The sequence below is a fragment of the Ascidia mentula genome, chromosome 1 (assembly GCF_947561715.1).
Source record: "Ascidia mentula chromosome 1, kaAscMent1.1, whole genome shotgun sequence".
In the NCBI taxonomy this organism is placed as follows: domain Eukaryota; kingdom Metazoa; phylum Chordata; class Ascidiacea; order Phlebobranchia; family Ascidiidae; genus Ascidia; species Ascidia mentula.
The window spans coordinates 9,258,109-9,270,414 of record NC_138566.1 but is presented as its reverse complement, the minus strand read 5'-3'; the positions used below and the strand labels follow the sequence as shown (position 1 = coordinate 9,270,414).

Sequence of the window (12,306 nt, the reverse complement as noted above, 5' to 3'; positions counted from 1 at the left end):
GTTTAGTTGGGAAGGCAACCTCAGATTAAGCGTAGTCCACGCATATGTACGGACAATCACACTATTTCTCTGATTTAAGCATGAACTAACCTGGTATCGAGAAAAGTTATCAGATAGTCTGATTTTTATTTGATAAAAAGGATAGTTTAGTCGTCGTATAGCGTTTACTGGAAACCCCAAATGAATTGGACATGCCAATTGGTGTACAAGTTTTATTTTTGGAAAGTATTGAATGTCTGAAATGGTCCGGATTAAAATATTGTTCTGGCGCAAAGCCCGAACATTATTTCGTTGTCAGATCGTTTTGACTTTATATAACGAGCACGGAATTAGTACCTTTGTTTTCCTGTTTGTACCCGAAAAACAACGACATGGTAAGTGGATTCATCTTTCTTTGCCAGTGTAAAGTTAGCCTACGCTGATATAGGCTGGATAGTTTGTGGAGATCAATCGGATAACTTTTTTCTTTTTGTAGCTACCTCTGTCTCTGTTGAAAACTGCTGTCAATCATCCAATGGTAGGTTATGACCAGTGGTGGGATTCAGCTGGTTCGCACCGGTTCTTTAGAACCGTCTCACGAAATTTTATGAGATCAGCGAACCAGTTAGCATTAATCAGTTATTTGCCGAAAAATATGACTTTTTGTAACAGAACCAGCTGAAAAATATGACTTTTGTGATAGAAGCGGCTCACAAATAGTTTGAATTCCACCACTGGTTATGACATGTTTTAATGTTTATTGTGTAAGATGCGTTCTTTGCTTGTTACATGTTTATGTTCCTAAATCATAAAGTGTTTAGTGTATTTGACATTTTTGTACTAATAGCTGGTTGAATTAAAAAATGGAGAGACATACAATGGACATCTTGTTAGTTGTGATAACTGGATGAACATAAACTTGAGAGAAGTTATCTGCACATCTAGGGTGAGACAAAAGCCTGTTTTTTGGCCATGCATACAACCTTAACTCGATAACGTCCAAAGGATGGTGACCACTTTTGGAGAATGCCTGAGTGTTATATTCGAGGGAGCACAATCAAGTACCTACGCATTCCTGATGAAGTTATAGATATGGTTAAAGAAGACTCGATGGGAAAAGGACGAGGCCGAGGAGGAGCGGGAAGGGGCAGGGGAAAGGGTAAAACAAATTAATTGACTGCTTTTTTTAACACTACCACTGATTTTTTGTTCTCATAAAGCAACTGATTTTCAACAGGATTGATAAAAGTATATAACTTAAATGTCAAGGTGGTTTATTGAAAATGATTTGTGGTTGTAGGGCTGGATCCCAAATTTTGCAATTTAACATTAATAGTGTAGCGAACACAGTGCTATTGCATATTCTTTATTTTACAGGTGCATTTGGAGGAAGGGGAAGAGGAGCCCCTCAAGGTGCCAAAGGACAACCCAAAAAACCTAGCAGAGGAAGACCAAGAGAATGAATAAGTAGCAAGGCTATACAAGCTTGCATCAGAAATGGGAAGCATTGTGTCAGGGGCAGAATGTTTTCAAAGACCACACTTCCAAATGACTTATATTTTTGACTGTTTGAAATGGTGATTTTGTTTATTTCGCCCTTTGATTTTAGAACTCTTTTGGTAGTAAAGCCTGTGTTTATACTCGTGTAATTTAATGTGGTAACAATATTTGTCAACATTTACTCTTACAAATGCCTTCTTACACTATATTTTGTGACACTTTTCAAGGTGCTCTTGAGCATTTAAATATTTAGGCTTTATTGACTTGGAAATAAAAGGCTTAACTGCTGCAGGGGAGAATGGTAGGGTATTTTATTGGGTACACATTTAAGTCTCTTTTTTTGTTCACTTCCTGGTCCAACACAAAACCCACACTTCATATCATAGAACAAAAATAGCAACACAACATATTAGTGATTAGCAGCACAAGATTTTACCTAAGAAAAAAATACAAGAATTTTGTCAGCCCAAAGGCTGGTTGAAGGAATATTGCACCATTGGCAGACTCCGCAGATAGTGTATGCTACCAAGGAGTGTTCATTGGAGCTGGATTTTGGAGGTATGTCATCACAACTGCTGACACGGAAAGCCTGTAAAAATTAATGCAATTCCAGAACAAAAATGTCCAATTTTGCAATTTAAGTATGAATAAGTACATGTTGACAGAATGGGAACAACAAAATTTGTCTGTTATATTCCCAAAACAATGTGATTAAAGAACAAAAAACTGATTAATTTAAAAACCTAAGGCCCGTATTGATATTTAAATAAAAAATATAAAATTTTAATCCCATTAATAAACATACAAAGCTATGACAAAAAACAACTTACATAAAACTGCTTAGAACTTGGCGACTATCCTCAGACGATCTTGAGTTTGCAAAGCTTATTAAAGAACAAAATACTGCACTCCATGCACACCACTTAATCTATAACAAAATAATCAGCATCATAAATCAACATTGTGTCATAAAGGATTTCGATAAATTAAACTTTAGGAAAAAATTATACCTTCAGCATTAATCCACACATGCTAAAGATCATTGCTAGAAGGTTCATGTAATCGGGAACTGGGTCCTCGCTTCCATTAACTTGTTTCGGTTTGTATCTAAAAAATACAGTAGGTGAAACTGTAAGAAAATAAACAATATTGCTTTATATAAATGGTTATGACATACCTAAATATTTTATAAGGACGGCTTTTGGAATCGTCCTCTACTTCTTTTCTTTGACTTTCTCCATCCATATTAATAAATTCAATATTACAACAACTGCTTAGTCAGAAAGAAAACAAGCAAGCAAGCAAACAAGCTGCAGTGAAAACAAATTAACACGCCTGTTAAAAGAACTTCCAAAGAAATATACACCACCACTAGAAGGCCATTCTTTACGGCAGTGCTACGCAGCCTTTATATACTCAGGTCACACTTTGCAAACCTAAAAAAAATGCGGCACAGCACCTCAATCCAAGCACATAAACGCAAAGATATCCCAGGTTTCAAAAAAATATTCTGTTGACATGAATCACACTAAAACGCAACAAGTTCGTAGTTGACAGTCTATAATCTAGCAAACTTTGTTTAACTGTTGTCCTTCAAGTGATATTTAATGTCAATTTCTATGTTTGATGACTGATGATTGCTTAGAAAACAAAGTAATTACCAATTACTAAAATATAAGACGCAACAAAAATGCCTTCACAAAAATACCTTTGATGTTGATGTTACGACCGCTTGTGCGCAGCCTGGTCCTGCGCCGTTCGTCCCACTAAGCAAACGCGCCCACCCAATTCTCCACCACAACAGCCCACTCCTGGTCCGAATCAGGGCTGCCAGATGGTCAAAACACTTGACGGCCAATTTTTTTTTCTCTCACGGCCAAAATTCGGCCAAATCACTTTTTTGATTTTTTTTTCTCTTACGGCCAAAATTCGGCCAAATCACGTTAAAAGTTTGATGATTTCTGTAGAAACGACTATATAGCCGGAAATAAATTCGTAAATTGTATGTTTAAAACACTGTTATCTATATGCTTATCAGTGGTTTCAAAACCGGTTATGTTGCTAAAGCATTACGATTGCAGCATAATTCTTTACAAACTCAGTCAAGATTAGTTTATGACGTAACAATTTTTCGGAGACATATTTATGACAACACAATCGTCCACAAATCTATTGAAAATCTGAAAACAGCAATGCCTTTTGTGGATTTATATAGTACCAGGTGAAATTCGGCCAAATTCGGCCAAATATCTGCCTTACGGCCAAACGATTTTTTCGCGGCCAGGCCGATTTTCAAACGGCCAAATTTCTGGAATTTGGCCGTGAAGACGGCCAAATGGCAACCCTGGTCCGAATGGCCGTCTCGTTTAATTTGAGCGTAGCGGTTTTCTGCAACCACAAAATTCATAATAGCATATTGCTACGTCACAGTAGAATATTAAACAATGCACAACGCAGATATGCCTCCCAGCACAGTTAACAATTGCATCTTAGTTAATCGTTAACATTAAAAAGATTAAAGACTCGCAAACCACGTCGGGCACATCACAAGTTCAAACGTATGTATAACTGAACATACCAACTGTGTGGGATCCAGGTACTTACTAGCCTGCGGCTAGTGGCTTCACCAACATTCCAATTCAGATTCAGTAAGCATCGACACGTTTTACGTTAATATGCCTTATTCAAATATAAACAGGATCAAATTAGTAAACATAACAAAAGTTTAACAGTACAAATTCATCCTTACACACTACAAGCATGTCGTCCTAAAGACGCATGCGCGGATGAATACGAACGCTATACTGGTGAAGGGTAAAATCAGCGAAGCGTTAATTCTCGCTGTAACCATAGAATACTAAAACATGGAATGGAAACTCCGCTGAAAGTGCGCCGTCACGCATGAGTAACACTTCACGCGAAATTAAAAATGCATTGGGTTAAATGCGATTTTGGTGTTTTTTAAGGGGCTTAAAAACCCATTAAATAGAACAAAATTTAAAACTTTTTTTAAAAAACGATAAGTTTGGTCCCTCGTCTTTTGAAATATGTGGATGATTTTGAATAAATCGTGTCGCATCATTTTTACGGCGATTTGCTGTCTACTGCCTTTTGGGTCAAAATATGAACAAATAATTGCGCGCTTTTGCTGCTTGCAAGCAGTGGGAGGCTAAATCGAGTAATATTATCAACTACTATGCTTGTTATGTAAAATCAATTAATTGCTAATCATGTTTTTTTCTAGGACAGTATCTCTGCACACAGTAATGCGGTTGTTTGGGAATATTTATTTTGCAAAAACAGGGCATTTGACAAACAGTTGACAAACGATAGACTGCTTTTCTGCGATTCCTGTATCTTGATGAAGAAGGAGAGGAAGATATTATAATGAACCAAATTACTAAAATCAGGAAATACCTAGCCAACACCATGTTCATACTGCTGAGTGCAAATGTTGCCAGTAAAGTCCAACACAAAACAACATTTTTGTGCATAATATGGGTTTAAAAAAGTTAAGCCTTGACATAATATATGTTGATTGCTTGCAAATACTCAAGGACAGTGGGAATACTTCCAATAAAAACCAACTATAATTTGTTTTTAAGTGTTTGCATACGAGCAAATTCCGAAAACTTTCATCTTTTTCTTCAACATGACATGTTTCTCTCAGAAGCATTTTAATACATATCTAAATCAAATTCTGTTGTGTTTTACTTAAAACTAATCTGCGAAGAAAAAAAATGACTAGTGAAAAAGGGTATTTTTAATATATATAGGTCCAATTTGGCTGAAACAAAAGGCAATTATGTTTAGTTTACATATTTTCAACTGTGTCATAAGCATTCAACCAACTGTTATGATAAGAGTAAAAAAATATACTTCTGTTATGTGTGCAATAGTTTGACAAAAATAATTTCCATCCAATTTGATTTGTTTTCTTCTCAGGGATATTAGACTAATCAACACTTAAGGTCGAACTTTCGGACAAAAAGCCAATATACAACCATATATTTACAATGAAATCAAATAGAAAACTCAGTGATGTGTGGGGAAAATGTATAAAGTAGATTACTAGTACAACAAAAGCAGGTTCATTGCTATTCACAGAGCATTAGCTCATATGTGGCATGAATTTCTCAGAACCAATGGAATATAAAAAATGACACAAGAATTTATTTAATTATGTCAATATTTTTTAGATAGTTACAAGTTACCACTATTTATTTATTATTTAATATTATTTGCACAAAAGATGAAAAACGGCCATATTTAAGTATGGTTGACCAAGTAAATACAATCTTTAAAATTAAGCAGCAAAATTTGGCCCCATTTTATCTGGTTTACAAAGGCTACAATCTGACATTTTGGGCCAAAAACTACTTCATGTAGTACTGAACTATCTGTCCAACATATGTCTTCACAAAAAGCGGAGTTATGAAACATTTTGATACGTACCCAATAATGACTGCAAATATGTGACCTCTGGGTCAGACTGTTTTGGTCATATATTAGGTTTCTGAATCCCATGATTGCTTTTTAGGCAGATATGCAAATCTAAAACATTACGTCATCACTTGTATGACGTAATTACATGTCTTACGTCATCTTTGAGGTTGACGCGAAGGCGTATTAACAATTTTTTAGTCTGTAAGGTGACTTGTAACACACGGTCAAAAAGTGCATTATAGCGCGTCATAATTAAAATCATCCACATATTTTAAAAGATTAAGGATGAAACTACTTGAATTACATTTAAATAAATTCTTGTGGTTACATTAACTTAGACTTTTTCGCCGCCGAAAAACGCCAAAATCGCATTTAACCCAATGCATTTTTTATTTTGCGTAAAGTGTTACTCATGCGTGACGAAAAGAGTTTCCATTCCATGTTTTAGTATTCTATGCTGTAACAGTTGATTTTAGAGCCTTTGCATGTTCTAGGGCGTCGAAAGCCCAAATCGCACACTCATGATGGGTCCGACCTTGATGCAGATTTGAGCACTAAAACTTTTGGCATGCCTGGGAAAATCCCGCATCCCGATAACAAAATATTCTTGGGACATGTAATGACATATGTCCTGGAGTTCAGAATAATGGTTGTCAATGCCAGTTAGTTCTAACCCACAGTGCACTGAGGTAAAATCTCCTATTTAACCAATGTATTTTCAGCCAAAGTTTACCTACAGCATTGTGACGTCAGGCCCATTGTTGACGCAAGGTCGGAACCACGAATCGATCCTAATTTGGGGATACTTTATTCATGCAACTACGAAAACAACTCGAGAAAACCTAATCCAGCGAGCAGTATCACATTGTATTTACGAAAACTAATATTGGTACAGATAGCGTTATGGAGAATTGTAACTTACGTGCACTTTACATTCGTTATTTTTGATACTGTGTTTATATCTGCCACAACTTCAAGGCCGGTTCGTAAATATATTACTTCTGTAGTGTAAAAGTTGGGGCCCAGCATGTACTAAGGAGCATATAAACTTACAATTAAAACGGTGTTTTGCGGAATCACGCGCTACAATGCAGGGTGAATTTTCTCCGAAGTGCAAAATATGCTTGTAGCACATGGTGGCAAAACCAAATGTGTGCATTAAGTAATTGATTGACTGACTCGGTAGAAGAGATTAAACATCAGGTTGTGCTAGCTATCTTTATCATCGGAACTATGAGTACAAATTTAGCAAAAACTTTACTTTTTATCAGCCTAGTGGCGCCATGTTTTGCCACACACGTCTTACTTGATGTGAAAACTCGGAAAAGTTTAAGCTACGTGAAGGCGAATGGAGAGAAATTAAACAATTGTTATGAAGTTAATACAACCAGCGGTTTGATGGAAGGATCTTCATACGAACAAGCTCATACATTTTACAACATTCCATATGGTCGCATACCTTCAAGGTATATGGCAAAGAAATTTTTTTTTGTTGTGGAGCAGGGATCCGCAAACGGTTTATCGCGGGCCCATTTTTGGTTTGCCAGGCTATGACGTAAATACAACGAACGTTTCAGCTATCACAGCTTGCTTTAACCTCTTGACTTGCGTACAGGTTTGCGCCACCAGTGCCTCCAAGCTACAGAAGTTACATTAACGCGACAACTTCAGAATATCTGACATGTCATCAACCTGCAGCCTTTTGTCCAGGTTGCATACCAACAGTAAGAACTGTTTTTAGGGCGTTTGATTTCATTATCAAATTGTTCTAAATAATTTCAAGTTTAATTCGATATTGTGACGTTAAAATCGAACAAGGACATGAACAAACAGTTTAAGAAAGCGCTGACACGCGAGTTCGTTTCGTAACTGTAAATTGAACTCTGTATTTTGTAAATTACACATAGATTACGCAACATGTAACGATTTCAGAATTTGTGTGCGATGTGGTAAATCATCTCTGAAAGTAAACAAATACTGCATTGTCATCACTGAGTCATAGTGATACTTGTCTATCACAACTGCTCCTTGACTTGCTCATTTTCAACACGACTTTTTCTTTTTGTTGTCACAATAGGACAATTGTTTACTTCTCAACATCAACGTTCCATCGCAAATAAACTTGGATTCTCCAAACAGTTTGCTTCCAGTAATGGTTTACATTCACGGGGGAAGTTTTGTGGCAGGGTCCGGCAATGATCCAGAATTGGAAGGACGTTTTTTTGCGAATGCCACAAACACTGTGTTTGTAACGATAAACTACAGACTAGGTGAGGTTGCGTTCAAATTGCTTGCATGTTTGTAGTGCGCGAAACAGAAAATGTGTATTTTTAAACGAAATGGATTCCCAACAATTAGAGCGTCCTGTCCAGTTTCAAGAAAATTTAGCCAAACTAACAATATTGTGTTCATTTTTTAAGGACCTCTGGGATTCTTTGTGTATGAGGAATCGGGCACAAAGTTTGAAGGTAACCAGGGACTAAAAGATCAACAACTCGCATTGCAGTGGGTGCAGGATAACATTGATAAGTTTGGAGGTGACAAGACCCAGGTAGCGGCAGTTCATGTAGCAATTCTCTACCTATGACGCTTACAACTTTTGTTAGTTGCGTGATTGAATAGTTCACTGATATGACATTCATCAATCATTATTAGCAGTTGTAAACCATTGTAAATAACTCTGAGGGTCTCAGAGATATTTAACAGTGTCTCGATGGCTTGAGCGCGAATTGAGTCTCTTCGATTGTTAAATCTGCTTCTGCCTCGTTCTCACCAGCAAACCGCTGATTCCAAATAAACAGTTTATTATCAGGCTATGGGAATAAATCCCAAGCCGGCGAATAGCTTGTAGAATCTCAGAAATATTAGCAGTGTAACAGTAATACGATAAAACAAGTAGAATCGAATGGAATCAAATAGAATCAAGTAGAATCAAATAGAATGAATTTACAGGTACACACTGGGCTTTAAAGCTCTCCGTACTGAGAGCTGATTGGTTAATAATGTCACGTGATATCTTGAGGCGCTTGAAGTAATATAATACAAGAACATGGGTGTGATGTGACATAAGCATAGGAGAACATTTTATGTGGCAAACAGGATGTTGAATGAATCACTTTACTCGAGAATATTCGATGGCTAAATCATTTGGGTCACATTATGGGATTATGCAATACTTGTGCAAAGCTGCACGCAAAACATTACGCAATACAAACACTGGTTTCTGTGACGTATGTTATACAGTATAGCCTAACTGTTGTTTACATTCGGTTATTAAATTTAAATTAAATTAGTTATTTTCGACGGTCCATGCCTGAACAATGAACAAAACTGACAGTTTGCCAGTTTCTCATGACACTTTGAAACATTGTGCTCGACTTGTGTGTTGTTTTACAGGGAATATATGTACTTTTATTTTTTATGTTAAAATCAAAAAAAAATTGCCTGTGTGTTGAAAAAACGATAACTTGTATGTCAAAGGTAAACTAATGCATTTTCAATTGCACAGGTAACGATATTCGGCGAGAGTGCTGGGGCTCAGTCAGTTGTTCAACATCTTATCTCCATCACAAGCAAGCCCTTATTTAAACGAGCAATTATAATGAGCACACCGGGCTCAATAAGACTTCAAACTATCGATGAAGCGAAAGCTAACGCCCAGCAACTGATTGAACGTCTTGACTGCAACAACGAACAATCAAACTTAACTTGTTTGCTGTAGGTTACTTTTTCTGCACTGACTAGTTAAAATCTAGCGTATTTGAGTATAACATGACTTTTACATTTTTATCTGAAAATGTTTTGTTGTTCTCCACTCTTTGGAAAATTTTATTATTATGACATAGAAAAGATAACCTGGCAAAATCCATCCAAGAATACATAACGTGTAATATTAAGCTTGAGCGGGAATTTTACATCAATTTACGTTTGAGCTGTGTGTGTTTACGTTTGTCAAAATATGTTTCAGAAACGCGGACCCTACTGATTTGGTAACAAAAGGGTGGAATTTGGCTTACACTGCGTTGCTCAGAGGAGATCTCCTAACTTACCTCGAACCATTTCGACCCTCAATCGACGAAGGAGAATACACCGAGGATTTTATGGACATGTTTCAAGCAGGCAGATGGCATACAGAAAAGGAAGTAATAATTGGAAACATGATGAGGGAGATGGGGCACGTTTCCCAGTATTTTACCGGTTACAGGGACGAAGAAGCATTTAGGGTAATTGGCGCTAGATTTGTTAAACGTTCCATTATTTTTTGTCGACTTTGTGTCGAAAATCAGTTCGAATTGAAATGCCTATCTATAGTCTTATAAACCACGCGAGACTTCATATCTCGTTCGAACTGAAGTATTTTGGAAATAAATGCAATGTCCAATGTTCATGATCGAAAATCTCCTTTTTTACGAACAGAACATAAACATCCGACTTTTCGGAGAGGAACTCGGCAATTTGACTGCACAAAAGTACATCGAGTTGTCTGCTAATACACCAGGATCACAAGTAAATTATACTGAGGTGGCGGAGGATGAGTTTTCTGATGCTTTGTTCTACTGTCCATCGAGAACGTTGGCAAGGTAGAAAGAAACAAAAAAGTGTCCACCCTATTGTTAAGCTTTTTTTACATTATCGAACATAATAAGCACGCACGATCAATAGGATTGATGAAAAATGTTCAACCAATAACTTAAATACCCAAATTACTAATGCCTTTGAATATTACAACTAAACACAATAGAAAGGTTGTGGTTACTTTGGCAACTGTAAGTGTACAGTATCGAAAAAAAAACATGTTCAGGTATGTTTTGTTACAGGTTTATGTCGGACACGAGCAGTGTACAAAATCCGTCACCGGTTTATTTTTACGTCAATGCTCACGCGCCAAGCGGACCAACGTGTGAAAATATACAAGATCCAAAATTATGCGGAATACCAAACCACGCATCGGAATTGACGTTCGTGTTTAGAACCGGGCCGTCTATGGGGTTAGATGTGATACATTCAAGCAATTCATTGATTTTATTAACGTTGTTGATATTTTCAAATGTAATTCCAAAAAACGTAACAAAAGAGAGAGTATTTGAATCTATGAATCTAAGTACGGGAAGCAAATCAAAACAGTCGTGTCTAGAATGTTCCGCGGGTAGTATGACAACAACCGCTGGTATTGTACAAAAAATAAATGTAATATTTTCCAGCTATGAGCCATCCGACGACGACCTTGCGGTGTACGATTGGTTTTCGCTGTGGTGGAGCAACTTCGCTTACAACGGACAACCATCTCCTTCAACTGGCGTTGGCGAATGGCCTGCTTACGTGATTAGTCAACTAGTGAGTTGCCGTTGGAAAAGTCAAGTGAAAGCCATTGCGCCAACTGGTTATACAGCATAACATAACAATATAGCTGTTGAATTTTAGTTTAATTAGTGTCATTTGCATTTTAATTTTCACAAGCACAAAAGAAACCCGTTGGTTAGTCCAGCTTTCGGCAGCAAACCAACTTTCAAACACTTTTCTATCCATGAGATGCGTTCTCAAAGGCAGAATACAGCAGCAACTTGTCACAACAGTATTTATACTATTCTGCGATGCACAAAATCGTTATTAGTGGCCAATTTGTTTGTTTGCGACTTTTTGTATAGAGCTCAGTTGGTGCATGGAGCAGTGTGAGAATAACAGCCACGCCTTCTCTGGACACCGATCACCGTGGAAAGTATTGCGACTATTGGGACTCCACAGGGTTGTACGTGACTATGACGCCACCCGCAGAGACTACCACGTCATCAACATGGGTGACCGAACCGCAAGTCGATGATACTACATCTATGGGCAACAATGTTAAACCTTCCTTTTGGATGTTTATTTTGATTGTCGCTTCAGGGAGTTGGTTTTGAACCTAATGCCTCTCCAAACAGTTCATTGTCACTTGTAAATTATGTATAACGGTTGGCAGCTATAAGGTTAACGTTTTTCATAATTATCCATGTTGCCCTACCACTAAAAATTAAACTTTTTGTGTTTAGGTTCAACATTAGATTCTAGCTATTGTGTCCCTTCAAGGAACATAATTTAAACATACCACACCAAATTGAAACAAAACAGCCCATCCATATCAGAATCATTTTTTGCTCAGCTTCTCATTTCTTGAAAATTTGAGTTTGAATGCGTTGACAAAGAAACCAAAGATCTGTTATCAGGCCCGGTATTTTCGGTTCAGTTTCCATTGATGTTTTTGCTCTACTTTCGTCACCACTATTACATTTTTTTTAACGAGATTTTTTAACACTCTTTTTTATTTCGCGAAATTCCATTTAATTTAGGGCATTTCTTTTCCATGTTGGTCAGATGACAATATTGCTTTCGCACCAACCACGTCAT

General features: G+C 37.0%; 3 protein-coding genes across 3 annotated transcripts; 2 read left to right on the top strand and 1 right to left on the bottom strand.

Moving 5' to 3' along the window:
- Positions 1-263: 263 nt before the first annotated feature.
- Positions 264-1,498, top strand: LOC145894627 (U6 snRNA-associated Sm-like protein LSm4). The gene is made up of 5 exons (XM_082983258.1): positions 264-374; positions 476-517; positions 827-925; positions 985-1,138; positions 1,357-1,498. Exons 1-5 carry the CDS (start codon positions 372-374, stop codon positions 1,440-1,442), a joined length of 384 nt encoding a protein of 127 aa, XP_082839384.1. The 5' UTR covers positions 264-371; the 3' UTR covers positions 1,443-1,498.
- Positions 1,499-1,930: 432 nt separating this feature from the next.
- On the bottom strand, positions 1,931-2,799 carry LOC145894635 (PAT complex subunit Asterix-like). The gene is made up of 4 exons (XM_082983270.1): positions 2,657-2,799; positions 2,490-2,586; positions 2,310-2,407; positions 1,931-2,068 (listed from the first exon to the last, which is right to left on the bottom strand). Exons 1-4 carry the CDS (start codon positions 2,722-2,724, stop codon positions 2,002-2,004), a joined length of 330 nt encoding a protein of 109 aa, XP_082839396.1. The 5' UTR covers positions 2,725-2,799; the 3' UTR covers positions 1,931-2,001.
- A 3,772-nt stretch (positions 2,800-6,571) lies between these two features.
- On the top strand, positions 6,572-11,822 carry LOC145907967 (crystal protein-like). Its single transcript, XM_082995156.1, has 12 exons — positions 6,572-6,587; positions 6,648-6,792; positions 7,197-7,391; positions 7,541-7,649; positions 8,003-8,195; positions 8,346-8,476; positions 9,434-9,642; positions 9,893-10,148; positions 10,342-10,505; positions 10,743-10,913; positions 11,127-11,259; positions 11,571-11,822. Exons 1-12 carry the CDS (start codon positions 6,572-6,574, stop codon positions 11,820-11,822), a joined length of 1,974 nt encoding a protein of 657 aa, XP_082851282.1.
- Positions 11,823-12,306: the final 484 nt, after the last annotated feature.